At 41.8% G+C, this 15,822-nt stretch overlaps 1 protein-coding gene across 3 annotated transcripts in view; it reads left to right on the top strand.

The window, feature by feature from the left end:
- LOC121630907 (neuronal PAS domain-containing protein 3) overlaps window positions 1–15,822 on the top strand; it is a 378,679-nt gene that overhangs the window by 309,038 nt on the left and 53,819 nt on the right. For all 3 annotated transcript variants that reach the window (XM_041971452.1, XM_041971453.1, XM_041971454.1), the window contains exon 6: window positions 2,932–3,112. In XM_041971452.1, the coding sequence (XP_041827386.1) occupies window positions 2,932–3,112 (181 nt within the window). The remainder of the gene's footprint in view (window positions 1–2,931; window positions 3,113–15,822) is intronic.

The following is a 15,822-nucleotide window of genomic DNA, read 5'->3' as shown; positions in this document are numbered from 1 at the left end:
AACTGTGTTTATGATGCAGTGATATGGAGGACATGAAAACATTCATTTATAAAATTCCTCAAGACTGTACAAAATTTGTATTTGCACATTTTATAATTTGTTATTGCTCAAGAGGAAACTTTTACTGTAACAGAAGCAGAATTATGGGATCCCAGAAGTGGTTTGTCACATAAAGACTAAAGAGAAAGATGACGTCAAGGTTAAACCTCATTTAAATGCAAAAGACTAGAAAAATCCAGATTTACACCAAATGAGTTTTTAAAGCTTTTTAAAATCATGTTAAATTTATTTTGCTGACTACTGTAGAAAGTGAAGAACATCATTTCTTTGAATTGCGAACACATAAAATCTATTTAATGACCCTGAACAAACACCAGCACTAATGAACACTCACATAAAACATATCAGTGACGAGATAATCATGAAGAAATAACATCCACAGTGACTGGACTGCATGTGTCCTCCGGTCCTCATGAGCTACCTTCCTGCAATTTCCCTGCTCAAACACACTGAACTCTAATGAAATGGATGTTGTTGGAGCTTGTTGTCGAGTTCTACACAAGTCTGCTTATGACCTATTATTTGAGTCAGGTGTGTTGCAGGAAGGAAACGTCTAAAACCTGTAGGACAGTAGCTCATGAGGACGGGAGATCTCTGCTGTAACCCATCAGACTTCACACCCGCATTGTTCAGTTTAAGCACATAAAAGTCATGACAACAGCACCTCACCAGCTGCATCTGTGTCGAAACGTCGGTGGTTTCAGCAGCTTGGATGGCTACAAACTTAGCAGACGTCACCTCCTCTGAGACTCCTGGTGACAGCTAGCATGCACTCCAGAAGCTCGTTCTGCATGGTCTTTGATGTTCCCTTGAAGACAGTCGCGGTTTTCAGGTGCTCCTCAAACACCTCATCCAATGACGCCACCATGTCACTAATCCGCTGTTAACGCCAGGGTTGTTTGAGCCCTCACTCTCGTCTTCACCCCGCATGGCTAACTCAGACACTCACATACCTTCACACAGTTGATGAGTCGAGCCCGGATGTGTCGGTTTCTGCTCACCTCGTCATCATGATGGCGAACTGCTACCCGGTGGCTCTAAGTTTAAAAATTTTAAACAACTTTTCACATGATTCTTGGACGACTTGTGTTTCTTTACCTTTTCACACAGATGGTGCATGTCAGTAACTCCTGTAGTCGTCCACAAGATGGAGGCCACAGTACTGCCGGTGGAACAGAATGCACGGGTAGCAGAACAACGTACCGGCTTCCTCACAGTCTGCAAGCCAGTTTTTCTGTTCATGCCACGAAAATCCTCAATTAAGAGATTTCCCACATTTTATGGAAACTTGCTAGACCCAAACTCTTGCCTTATGGACACACCGCCCACGCTCACACCAAACGTATGGCACAAAGAACTGAAGAGCAACGTCAGTCCCTCCAGGATTTTGTGGGAATTTTTAGTGATTGTTGTGACCTAAATCCAGCACTAGCAGCTTTTGTAAAAAGTTCCACTGACAGAAGGTCAGTGAATTGATTCCTGGGTTTCCCACACTAAGTGCTACATTATCTTGGGCAATACATTGAACTCCACATTGTCTCATGCGTGCGTTGGGTTGTGAATGAGTGTGATGGTTAAAAAGCACTTGCATAAAATGTAAAATAAGAATGCAAAGGAGTGCTGCCACTTGTCAAAGATTCATTAAAGTTTGAGTTAATAGAGAAAAGAACAAGGACAGGCTAAACTTGTGTTAACAGCTGCAAATTCCTGGGAATGAAATAAACAGTTAGGATTCATCTTAAATAAAATAACTATCAACACAATAGATGTGAGAACACAGAGACTGACATCAATGAAACTTTGCGTTGTCCTACAAGCACAGCTACTGTCAGCACAGGGTCCCTGGTTAGGGGTTAGAGCAAGGTGTGTGTTCACCTAGTGAAAAGGTTAGGCAGGAACAGATGATGCTTAGCATTAAGGTTTGCGTTAGCTTATGATCTACAGGACACCAGTACAAGAGTTTGTTCGTGTGTGAAAACTGTTTTGACAAAAATGGTAGAAAAAAGCCTGATATGACACAAAACTCTTTTATTTACCAGCTTCAGTCTGGTTTTGCTGTCATTACCGGCCACTCTTTTGTGTGTGCAGAAAACAAATATAGAATCATTCAACCATGTGTAAAAAATAAAAAGATGAATATTATCCTTTGTTTAAGCTTTTTTGGCTTTGATGGCGGCTTTGATTCCTCCAGACGTGGACTTCACAAATGAAAAACAATGTTCTTCATGAACCAGCTTTTTCATTTAACCGCAGTCACATGAGCTTCGTAGGATTGAAACTAACCATAGACCATTATTTTTATTTTCCTCTTTGTCTCTCATGCACTTGAACTCAGATTGAAATGCAAACTGTTTGCCAGTCATGTCATTAAGTTCACGTCTTTCCTGAAGAAACGTTTGAGCTAATAGACAAACAGCATGCAGTACCAATATGATCTTTTTCTCCAAAATGCAGGAGGAATTAGGAACCTTTAAAACAGGAAGCCAAAATAATGTTGAGTAGAGATAAAACATATATATATATATATATATATATATATATATATATATATATATATATATATATATATATATATATCACATCGCATATCATATAGTAAAAGTGTGAGTTATTGTTCTGAAAAGGTTTCCAAAAAAGTCTTGTCGATAATGCTCTTAGGTCATCACACAGAATTTTAGTTGATAAAAGTACGAGCAGGGGCTTCCAGATAAAAAGGCTGGAAAACGCTGATTTAGAAGACATAATACAGAACAAGAAGATAAAAAAACATTAGCAAGTAAAGTTTAAGAAGAAGTACATATGAAAAAAATGGAGGAAATGAAAAGAAATAGAAAGGGAGGAGTAACTTGATTACAATCATTATTTGTCCAGGTGGAGCTGACTGGCAGCAGTGTGTTTGACTACATCCACCCCGGTGACCACGTGGAGATGGCTGAGCAGCTCGGCATGAAGCTTCCTCCCGGCAGAGGGATGTCTCTGTCCCAGGGAGCCATCAATGAAGACGGGGCATCCTCTGCCTCATCGTCATCACACTCTGAGACACCTGAACCAGGTAGGGATGGCTCCCTAGCTGCTGTTGCAAGATGTTTAGTTTTTGTTTTTTTGTTTTTTGTTGTTTTGTTTTTATTTTTTAAATCAAAACTTCCAAAACAAATCAAAACTAACTACATATCTGATATTATGGTTAAAGTCATATATGGCCAGTAAACTCTGGACATTAGTCTTGTTCTATTCCCGTATTTAGTCTCTGTTTCAGCATCTGGTACTTATTCAGTTCACTTCAGTTTAGTTCAATTCAGTTTAGTTCAATTCAGTTTAGTTCAATTCAGTTTAGTTCAATTCAGTTTAGTTCAATTCAATTCATTATGGAGCATAATGAAATTTTTTGAGGAATCGCTCTGCGTAGCACATATAAATGAGAAAATAGAAATATAACAGGCACACATAAATATGTAAAAAAAATAATATATAAAATATGTAAAAGATATAAGAACACGTCTATATTTAGAGAAAATGGGAGAATTCCCAGCAGACAGTCATTTTTACAGGGTGGATAAAGTGCATCCTGGTGCAGCTGGCTGCTGCTTCCACAGCTCTGAGTCTGTTTATGGTGGTTTTAATGCTCCTGTCCAGCTTTCCTGATGGAAGCGGTACAAACAGGGCCTTGCCCGGGTAGGTGGGGTCGGCTGCAATGCGTCTGGCCCTCTTCTGGACTTGGGTGGTGTAGATAGAGTCCAGATCTGGTAGACAGCAGCCCACAATCCCCTAAACTATCCTCACCACCCGGGCTAAGCTCTTCTGGTCCTGTGCAGCTGCCGTACCATCACTCTGAGACACAGGATGCTCTCCATGGAGGCTCTGTAGAAGTTCACCAGCAACTGTGAGTCCCGTCGCTTCACCTTCCTAAAAAAGAAGAGCTGTTGTTGGGCTTCTTCACCAGGTGTGAAGTGTTCACAGTCCAGGAGAGGTCAGAGGGAATGTGGACGTTTAGGAACTTAATGCTGTCCACACTCTCCACTGCCTCTCCGTGGATACAGAGGAGCGTGCTCAGTCTTCCTGGACCTCCTGGAATCTACTAGGACCTCCCTGGTCTTGTTGAAGTTAAGAACCAGATTGATCTTGGAACAGCATTTTGTGAGACACTGGACCTCTCCTCTGTAGTGGTCTCATCATTATTGGATATGTCGGTATGTTATTGGAAGTCGGCAGACGACCCCACCATGGTGGTGGGGTGGATGGCAGAGCAGTGCTGTGTGAAGAGGGTGAAGAGGGCAGGGCTGAGCACACTATCCTGTGGCGTTCCAGTGTTGAGGATCAGTGGTGAAGATGTTGACTTCCCTATCCTCACCCCCTGGGCCTGTTGTGAGGAAGTCCCTGATCCAGGTGCAGAGTGATGCTGGCAGACCAGGTTGTGGAGCTTCAGGACCAGCAGGTCTGGGAGAACGGTGTTAAAGGCTAAACTGAAGTCCACAAGCAGCACCCTAACACATGTGTTGGGATGCTGCAGGTGAGTCAGAGCTGTGTGAATTGCTATGGATACAGCATCCTCCGTAGAACGGTTCTCCCTGTAGGTGAACTGCAGGCTGTCCAGGCCGGCAGGGATGGTGTCCTTGATGTGCTTCAGGAGGATCTGCTGGAAACACTTTATGATGGCTGGGGAGAGAGCGACGGGGTGGTGATCACTAAGGCAGGTAATGGTGTTTTTTGTGGGCACAGGCAGAACGATGAAGGACTTCAGGCAGACCGGAACTGTGGAAAGCTGCAGGGACAGGCTGAAGATGTCCAGATAATCTTCTGTCTCCTGGTCTCCACGTGATTTTAGTGTCTGACCTGACACCTTCTCTGGACCCAAAGCCTTGTTGATGTTGATTCTCCTCAGGGTGGAGGTGCCTTGGTGCAGCTGCAGGGTAAGAGGCTGATGCTGCCTCTGGCTGTGGAGGGTGAACAGTACTTCTGCTGCTTGGAGCATCAAAGCCTGGATGAAGCTGTTCAGGGTGTCAGGCAGAGCGGGGTCGTGGCTGACCTGCTGGTCTCTGCGCTTGGACTCTGTAATGGTTTTGTTGCCTTTCCACATGCTCTGTGTGTTGTTGTCATTGAAATGCTCCTCAATGTGCTGCTTGTACCTGAGTTCTGCCAGCTGGAGGCCCTTTTTCAGGCCTTTGTGGTCCCTGCTATAAACCAGTTTGTCTCCTGCTTTCTAGGCTGCATCCCGGCTTTTAGCAGGGACCAAACTGTGTGGTCCACCCATGACTTCTGATTGGGGAAAACCGTGATTGTGTTTGTGGGTAGGACAGCATCGGAGCAGTAGTGAACATAGGACAGTACAGTTGGCATGTATTCCTCCAGATCAGCATCCTCTTTGAACACTCCCCAGTCTGTGTGCTCAAAGCAGTCCTGTAAGGCTCAGGAAGCCTCCTCAGTCTAAACCTGAATGGTTCCGATGGTGGTTTGGTCCTGCAGATCAGAGGTCTGTGGGCATGGATCAGCTCCACAGCAATATGATCCGACATCCCGAGATGAGGAGCTGCTGCAGCCTTGTGTGCTCCTGGAATGTTACCGTACACCTGCTCCAATATATTAACATCATTTGTCAGAAAGCTTATGAATTTGTGAATTTTGGGGAGGACAGATTTTAATTCCACATGGCTAAAGTCCCCAGCCACAATCACAGCTGCCTCTGGATTAGTGTTCATCTGCCCGGTAATCAAGCAGTACAGCTCACAGTGGTATGAAAGCTGCTATGATCAGAACCAAGCTGAGTTCTCTAACCAGTTTAAACGGTCTGCACTTCACTGCCAGATATTCCAGGTTGGTGCAGGTTCCAATAATGTTGGTAGCTGTACACCACGAGTTGCGAATGTACAGCGCCAAACCTCCACCTTTGGTCTTTCTTGAAGCTGCAGTCCGGTCAGCACAGAGCAAAGAGCGCCCACTAGCTCCATCGCTGTATCTGGGATATTGTTATCCAGCCAGGTCTCGGTGAAGATTGCCACACAGCTGTTAGTGTTACGTGAGACGATCTTCAAACGAATTTCATCAAGTTTGTTGGCGAGAGACCTGGCGTTGGCGAGGAGACTGGGCACAGCTGGTCTGTATAGGTTAGCTTATAGCCTAGCATGCGGCCTGCTCTGCTTGCTCAGAGGGGGGACGGGGAGAGCCTCTGTGATTTGCTGCAGTTCAGGTGGAATAAAATCTGGCTTTGGCGAGGATTCAGCTCTCAGGTTGAGCATTGACAAATAAATGCTTCTCCAATTGTTTTAATGCCACCTTCTAGTACCGGGTCGTCCTCTTCTTCAGGTCTTCCTTCTAATACTGGGTCATCTTCATCAGAACTACCTTCTAGTTCCGGGTCGGACATGGTCAGCAGCAATAATCAGCCTGAAGGGGAAGGAGATACTGGTGATCCAAGGCTGGATGGATCCATGTTTTCATGATGTTTCCACCAGATTCTGCCACTAGGCTACCACTCCCTGTTACCAATAGCAATATACTCTATATAGACACTGTGTCAAATCTTATTAGTCCTAAAGAAATCAAAATAAGTACAAGAAAAGAGAAAATATAGAAATATTAAGTACTCTTATGCATATCTACCACCCTACCTATACCTGTACATATTAATATATACTCGTATTACTTTATACTGTACACATTCGGCATATATACACCCACATGCACATATCCTAACAAGCATACATATAAATGTGTACATAGCCATATACCCCTATAAACATACATATACTTACACACACAAAGTAAATTGATAAATTCATATATGTTCCCTTTCTTCATACTTATAAAACTTCCTAAACTTAATGATGTTTGGGCATTGCTTGAGTTCTTCCTGAAGTTCACCACACTGTAAAGCACACGTTTTTCTTAGTTGTTATCACTTTTAAAATCTTTCAATTCAATTTTCCCAACAGATTATACCCTCCATCTCAACCAAGAAACATCTTTTGGATGTGGTTTGGTAGTAAATTGTTACTTACTTTAAACATTGTTGTTGCTATTTGTAACTCCACCAAATCATAGAACTTAAGAGTTCTTAACTTTAAGAGTTCGTTGGTATGTTCATCTTACAGACAGTTCTTATTGCTTTCTTTGGTGTTGCATGTGTAATGGTAGCAAAGACATTTTTTAAGTATTTCCACATATTCCCATACAATAAATGAGATAGTCAAAATCATTGAACAAAAGAAGATGAAGGGATTTTTTAATCCAAAACATGTTTTGATTTACCTAATATGGAAATGTTTGTTATTTTTGTTTTTATATATTTTATTTGTGACTTCCAGCAGATATTTTGGTTAATAATTACACCAAAAAGTTTATAATAGCAAGCCTCTCTATAATAACACCATCTATATATTTACGTGAACTTCACTAATTTTACTACAATTTCCAAATCTCATCATTTTAGTTTTATTTAAATTCATTGATAATTAATTTCAATCAAACCATCTTTTTATTTATTTATTTTTTTACTTTTCTGTGCAGTCCTTCCCAAAACCTGCAGTGAGTCATCCGCAGTGCAGTTTGTATCATCTGCAAAGAAGATCAATTTGAGTGAACCAAATACTGTCCAGTATTATTTATGTAAAGAATGAAGAGTTTTGGTCCTAACACTGACCCCTGTGGGACTCCACAAGCAATTTCCAAACGCTCAGACTCCACTTCGGTAATCGTCACATATGTTTTCTGTTTTATCAGTTAACTTTTAATCAATGTCTAATTCCACACCATCCCAGTTTATTGATCAATATATTGTGATCAGTGGTGTCAAAAGCTTTTCTGAGATCAATGAATACCCTTGCTGTAATTTGTTTTTAATCTATACAGTTTGTACTGTCTTCTATAAAGTGCATTATTTCTACTGATGTTGATCTATTTTCTCTAAAGTCTCTATAAACCTATATATAAACCGTCCAAGATATACTACACACATCTCCACATTGTCCACCGTGTTTTTTATGTAAATGCTGCAACTCATTGTTCAGTTGTTGCTTTGATAAACCTGAAGAAGACACATTTCTCTCTGGGATTCTCTCGTCTCCGTCATCTTTTTTTCATCCCTGCATTCATTGCTGTACCATCCAAAAGCTTTTCACTGTGCTCTCTCCTCTCACGTTCATGATAATTTAAGTATTAGGGGAAAATCCATTTATAAATTAAACAAAATGACTTGATATCCATCAAGTCCCTTAGTTCATCAGCCTGTTCAAACAAGGAGCTGAAGATTGGCTTTGCATTGGTCGGGGTCTTCAGAGACGGCACAGTAATTAGATCTGCCATGGATTTATTCCAGACTGATTGGTGCTGGTGATGGATGTGTGTGTGTGTGTGTGTGTGTGTGTGTGTGTGTGTGTGTGTGTGTGTGTGTGTGTGTGTGTGTGTGTGTGTGTGTGTGTGTGTGTGTGTGTGTGTGTGTGGAAGGTGGGGTTTTGAATTAATTGAAGTTTGTTAGAGTTCCCCATTGTGAGCCTGTTTTTTTTTTTTTTTTGCCTTTGACTTTCTATAAAGATCTGAGCCTCCTTGTGCAGCACCTCTGCATGGGTTAGAGGTCAGTGCCAGTTTACATGAGGGGAAATATTAGAAAACACCAGCAATGTAAGACACTCTGGGTGTTTCCTGGGCTTATTACCCTTAAAGGTGGATATACACGTAAGCAACAAAGTCAGAAAAGTAAAAGAAGGGGGATGAAGGTTTATTTGAATTTCTAAAGGATTCTTACAACTAATTTGACTAAAGCAGATGAAAAGCAAAAGAGAAAAGTAAGAAAAGAGGGTAAAAATGTTTTCTTCATGTTAAACCATAAGAAAGACTAGAAACAGAGTGTGTGAGAACATGTGTGAGTGGGTAGTTGTGTTTACCCACTCATTCATGTTTAGTTTTGCCAAAAAAGGACAAACTAGTGATCTTTCATGAGGATTTGACCGGTGAGAGGAAGAGAAAGAAATTGACTGATTGGCTACATTTAGTTCTATGTCACCATCCATAGAGTCACAACTCAGGAGTCGTCGGTTTTCCTCACACATGAAGATCTGTGGTCGTAAATATTGAACATGTTCAATACTTCCAACTGTCGACATCGGAACCGATTGTTGGGACGAATTTGCTCTTAATAATTTCATTGGAAAATCTTCGGGTGTTTGCCATCCTTGGTCGGGAAGGGGCAAAATCAGTATAAAAACAGCCCAATAATCTTTGTGTGTGTACCCTGCTTTAGTCTTTGAGGTCCATTTACATCACATATGTCAAACTGGTCCAGCAAAGGGCCGTGTGGCTGCAGGTTTTTGTTCCAACCAAGCAGCAGCACACCAGATTTGACTGATTCAATCAACTGATCTCAGTCTTCAGACAGCTGATTGGTCAAACTGTGTGCTCTTGGCTGGCTGGAACAAAAACCTGCAGCCACACGGCCCTTTGCTGGACCTGTTTGACATGCCTGATTTACATCAATTAACCTGATATTTGTTCAGTTGATTTTAACCAGCCTATAACTTATTCTCCCACATGTAGAACTGTAAATTTGACCAGGCTAAAACTAGTTAAATCTTACATCATCTGCAAGGTTTATTAATATGAAGTAAATAGAGAAATGACCAACTGGTCTCACCTTGTTTGCTGGTGTAATATATCAGAAAGCTTACCCCATCATTTTAATTACTGTCACACTCAAAGTATTGAAACTGGAGTTAAAACATGAGATGACCTTGGAGGAGAGAGTCTTCTTTGAAACTCAGTGCTCCTTGCAGCATCCTCTTGCAGTTAAAGAGACCATCTTTAAAGACACATGGTGTAATTTAACTGATTTCAGTAGAACTCAGGCCGAGCAGCTCCGCGGCTCTGACGGCTTTGAAGGGTGAGTGGTTGAAAATTATTACTCATAAGTGTAATTCAGAGTCTCTGTGCAGTTCTTATCTTCCCTAACAAGGCTGTTATTAGCTCAGGGTCATAAAAACATCTATATTATCTCTGTTGCTGGTTGTTGACTTTGAACATGGACACCTTTACTGTTGACATCTTATAAAACTAATGGAAAGCTGCTCTGGCTGAATATCTAAGACAGAAAGATTCATCAGGGCCCTAGTTTCTGAAAATTGATTTTGTTGCTCCAAAAACCTTTTCTATAAATAAAATTAGAAAACAAGTTAACAAAATCTAATTTCAGCAGTTCAAACCAAATTCAGGTTTATTTCTACAGCATCAATTTTCAAGAAAGTCACCGCAAGGCTCTTTTACAGACACAGGCCTATCCAATTTTCATTAAAAAAACAAATCAAAGAAGTCCACTATATGATCCTCATTAGTCCAGTTTGAAATAACTATGTTCACATAAACCAGTTCTACCATGTTATTATTATCATTTGATACTTTGCTTATGCTTATTTTATTGCTGTCTGATGCAGTTTTTATTGTCTGTCCCTTGCAGCACAACTGAGATTGTTTTAAATGTGCCATAAAAATTAATATGACTCCGCTAGAACCAGGACCAGGGAAGAAACCTCCATCAGAACTAGGAAAGAAAACTTTTATCAGAACCAGGACCAGGGAAGAAACCTCCATCAGAACCAGGAAAGAAAACTTTTATCAGAACCAGAACCAGGGAAGAAAACCTCCATCAGAACCAGGAAAGAAAACTTTTATCAGAACCAGGACCAGGACAGAAAACCTCCAAACTGAGAGCCGGTTCCACAGAGAGGGGTCTGATAACTAAAGGTTCTGTTTTCCATTCTACTTTTAGAACCTGTAGGAACCACCAGTACACCTGCAGGCTGAGGGTGAAGCTCTGACGGCAAAGTCTGGAACTCTGAGATCTTTAAGATCCAGTGGATCTTGGGCCCTAAGGGTGCATTCACAGCAGGATTTCTGGGGGAATCAGCTTGATTTGATTTCCTCAAGCAGACGAAGCTGGCTGGACGTTTCAACAACTGCTCGCTAGGATGATATTTACTGAAATGACCACTGACCAAGAAAAACAAAAGCAGGAAGAAGAAAACCCGGCCCATTGATTGGCCAGGACGGCTCATTCAAAGTAAACAGTGGTGCACAAATAAATTCATGTAGTCTTGAAGTTTCTGTTTTTACTCTGCTGTTCAAACCGAACATGGTTTCCTGAGAGCCCTGGTTTTCATCACCTCAGACAGGATGTCCCTCATTTGGTGGAAAAAATGTAGTCCTAGAAATCTGTTTCACAACAACAATCTGTATGAGCATTTTCAATCTGGTTTCCGTCCACTCCATAGCACCGAATCCGCATTACTTAAAATCACTAATGACCTCCTCCTGGCAGCTGATTCTGGTCTCTTATCTATTCTCATCCTCCTTGATCTGAGTGCGGCCTTTGACACCATTTCCCACCCCATCCTTCTGGATAGACTCTCCTCCATTGGCATCACTCACACCCCCATCAGCTGGTTCAAATCATACCTCTCCGGCCGCACTCAGTTCATCCAGTTGAAAACATTTACCTCCCAGTCATTCCCAGTCACCACTGGTGTGCCTCAGGGCTCTGTCCTTGGGCCCCTGCTGTTCCTCATCTACCTCCTCCCCCTCGGTTATATTTTTAGAAAACACCGCATACATTTCCATTGCTATGCGGATGACACCCAGCTCTACCTCTCCACCAAGCCGAACTCTGCCCTCCCACCATCTTCCCTCACAGATTGTCTTCAAGAGATTAAATCCTGGTTCACCTCAAATTTTCTTAAACTAAACAGCAGCAAAACAGAAATTTTACTAGTAGGCACCAAATCCACTCTCTCTAAATCTGACAGTTTCTCCATTCCCATTGATGATTCTTCCATTTCCCCCTCCCCTCAGGTAAAGAGTCTGGGTGTCATCCTTGACAGCACTCTGTCTTTCACATCACATATCAATAACATAACCCGGTCAGCATATTTTCACCTTCGCAATATCAACCGCCTCCGCCCCTCCCTCCCCCCTCACACCGCCGCCATACTCGTTCACAGTCTTGTCACCTCCCGTCTCGACTACTGTAACTCCCTTCTGTTCGGTCTTCCCCAAAAAACTCTTCATAGACTTCAACTGGTTCAGAATGCAGCAGCCCGGGTCATCACAAGAACCGCCTCCACCCATCACATTACTCCTGTTCTGCAGCAGCTCCACTGGCTCCCTGTCACCTACCGCATCCACTACAAAATCCTGCTGTTCACTTACAAGGCCATCCATCACCTCGCTCCTCCCTACCTTTCCGATCTCCTCCATGTCTCCATACCAGTCCTTTCCCTCAGATCCTCCTCCTCCATCCACCTCATCGTCCCCCCAGCCCGCCTTGTTACCATGGGGAGCAGAGCTTTCAGCTGCTCTGCTCCTCATCTCTGGAACTCCCTCCCCCCAGACCTCCGTAACTCTGATTCTATACAACTGTTCAAATCCAAACTCAAAACACATCTGTTCAAACTGGCATACTCACTGTAATATTTCACACTGCTTTTATTATTGTTTTATGAATCCTTTTTAATTTATTAATGTATTTATTGATTTGTTTTATTCTTGTGTTTTATCCTGGAAGGTGACCTTGAGTGTCTAGAAAGGCGCCAACAAATAAAATGTATTATTATTATTATTATTATATGTAATCCTGGTCCAAAAGGTTCACATTGTTCATCATCATACAATGACATACAAATCACTTGAACTATAACCATCTCAGTATCTTTTCTATCACATTTCTTAGGTTAAACTATAGCTTAAATATTTAAATAACTCAAACCAGACCAGAAGGGTATTTTGTTTTTTTTGTTTTTTTTTTCATTTTGGACTGCCTTCTCGGCTTTATATAATCATCCATTTACATCATAAAACCTTAAACCTGCTCTTTATTGAGTATTTATTTAAATCTTTCATCATAACAGAAAATGAGTTTAAAAACAGGCCCTTCCAGAAGCCTCAGTAAACACCATACGTTTCTTGTTAGTAGCTCAGTGTGGTCTAATTGTCCACAGCACCGCCTAATTTCAAGATCATAAGTCTTTGATTATTGTTGCTAATTGCACGATTAGCAAAATGGAGAAGAATAATTTGTCATAATCGCTCCAATTTATCATAATTATTCAAGTTTACGGTCACCTGCGTATAATGTCATTTAGAGCGGCCATTAGCTGCTGCTGTTGTCCAAGGACAACTCGGTGGGGGCGTGTTGGACTGTGTCTCAAGTGCTGCTGAAGGGTGTTTGTATTTAAAACGTCCCTTGAACTCTTAGACAGGACGGAAAGGCCAAATATACATAAATGTGTACACGCATGCACACACAAACTGAGCCACATTAATCTCTTGTAGATCCACACTTGTTTCTTTGAGCCTCCTATTTTTAAAGCATTTTCTTTCCAGCTGTCTTCCCTAAAGCAACTTATGGGTCCACAGTCTTCATTTTTCAGGAAAGCCTTTTCATTAATTTCACCAACAAGTAGCTTGGTTTTGCCACTAAACAGTCATTTATCTGAGATACACTGTGAGTGCTTGCAGGCATGAGATTATGTCCATTTCTTTTCATGCCTTTTGTCAGATAGCCAGTGAAGGCTGATAGCTGTGACCACCGAGACTTCGCTGCTCCGGTGGGGCTGAACCACAGGACACTCACATTTATTATTTAACAACCAAACAGTTAACGTTCAGAGTTTCAGTCATCGGTTCATCCATATACTACGGACCAGCTTCTTGTGTTGATGGGAAGTCACTCCTCTACTCCGGTCTCTTCACTATTCAAAGGAATCCATTCTAAGGACCAACCACCAGAGGAAGGAGTCATTTTGGCTAAACAGTCATCTCAACAAGGGCCTCAAACTAGTAAAACCGGAGTAGTCCTCTCAGTGAATTAAGAGAAAGCTCTTATCCATTTTAAACCCAAACCTGGGAGGTAGATTAACAGTAATCAGACTTGTACTCGTGAATAACAAGCCTTCTTCTGTATATCTTTTACCATACAGTATTATGCTGTTTTTATATTACCAGGTACTTTGACACTGTGTTTGCTTTACTACAAAGTCTGTACTCTATGCTGTTGTGTTGACCTACCAAGGAACTACAGATGAAAATCATTTACATTTTAAATTCAAACTGAAATTTGATTAATGTGCATTGTCCCTTTTATATATATTGAAAAAAAGTACAGTAGATAAAAAGCAATCCTACAGCATGATGCGGCCACCACCTTCATTCACTGTGTGGGTGGTGTGGAGTGAAAAGGGGTCTTGGGTTTGCACTAGTGTGCTCTTTGATGGCCAGAATGTTTCATTTTAGACTCATTTGACCAGAGGACCTTCTTCTGTATTATATGAGGAGGGTCCCATAGATCTATTGGTACACTCTAAACATGCTTTCTTATTTTTCTCAAGCAACGTTTTTCTGACCGCTCTTCTATAAAACCCAGCTCTGTGGAGTGTCCAGCTTGTAGTGGTCCTGTGCACGGATCCAGCAGTCTCTGCTGTGGAGCTTTCAGCTCCTTTGGGGTTTCCTTTGGTCATTTTAAGCATCAGATCTTGTTTTATTTCATGGGTTTCAAAGTGTGTAAAAATATTTGCATTTATTCTTTTAGAATTTTTTTAATCACGCCATCAAGTTGGGTTATTTATTTTATCATGTAAATGTTGTGCGAGTAAGGTCATGTTTCCATTTGAATTGTTTTGTTTTTCATTGTTTTCTTGCTCTTAGCTCTCTTGCCAGGTCGAGAATTGGTTCTCAACCGACTTGCCTGGTTAAAAAAAAAGTACAAACAAGTAAATCCAGGTCTTGGACTCCTTCACTAGACATTACTAGACAAGCAGCTGCCTCCATATGTAGACGCCCCTCTTGTTGGTATGGTCATAATAGTGGAAATCCCTGAAGCTGCATAGCATCCAAACCGCTGTAGAATAAAATCTCTGCTTCACAAAAAAAAAAGCTCATTAGAAAAATCTCACAAGAAGATAACTACTTCAGAGCCAGTAGCATTTGCAGGACACAGGGTGTTGATCTTTCTTCCCAAGTCTCCTCTTGGGTGTGAAAATTGATTAACATGTAAATGCAGCCGTTAAATCCTGATTTTTCCAGCCTGCCTAAAGTAAAACCTGTTTTATCCAAGCATAATCTTGAAACTGTAATCTATCCCTTCCCCCAACATTTCAGGTGTCCCCCAGGGCTCTGTCCTGGGGCCCCTCCTCTTCATCATCTACCTTCTTCCCCTCAGCTATATCTTCTGCAAATTAAATATTCACTTTTATTGTTACACTGATGACACCCAGCCCGTCCTGTCCACTAAACCCCCATCCACTCTTCCGTCCACCTCCCTCACTGATTGCATCAAAATAAAAACCTGGTTGACCCTAAACTTCTTTAAACTAAACAGTAGCAAAACTGAGGGTCTCCTCATCGGCACCAAATCCACCTCATCCAAAACCAACAGCTTTTCTCTCACTTTTGATAATTCCACCGCCTCGCTTTCCCCCCAGGTTAAGAGTCTGGGTGTCATCCTTGACAGCATACTATCTTTTCAATCCCACATCAAAAACGTTACTAGATCTGCCTACTTCCACCTCGCCTCTGTCCCTCCCTCACCCCCCAAACTGCCGTCATCCTCGTCCACAGTCTCGTCACTTCCCGATTGGATTATTTTAATTCTCTCCTCTTTGGTCACCCTCACCAGTCCCTCCATAAACTTCAGCTGGTCCAGAATTCGGCTGCATCATAACTCGAACCCCCTCGATCCACCACATCACTCCTGTCGTCCAACAGCTCCACTGGCTTCCGGTCCAGTTCCGT

Source organism: Melanotaenia boesemani, chromosome 20, assembly GCF_017639745.1.
Source record: "Melanotaenia boesemani isolate fMelBoe1 chromosome 20, fMelBoe1.pri, whole genome shotgun sequence".
Lineage (NCBI taxonomy): Eukaryota > Metazoa > Chordata > Actinopteri > Atheriniformes > Melanotaeniidae > Melanotaenia > Melanotaenia boesemani.
This window is presented reverse-complemented; position numbering and strand designations above follow the sequence as displayed.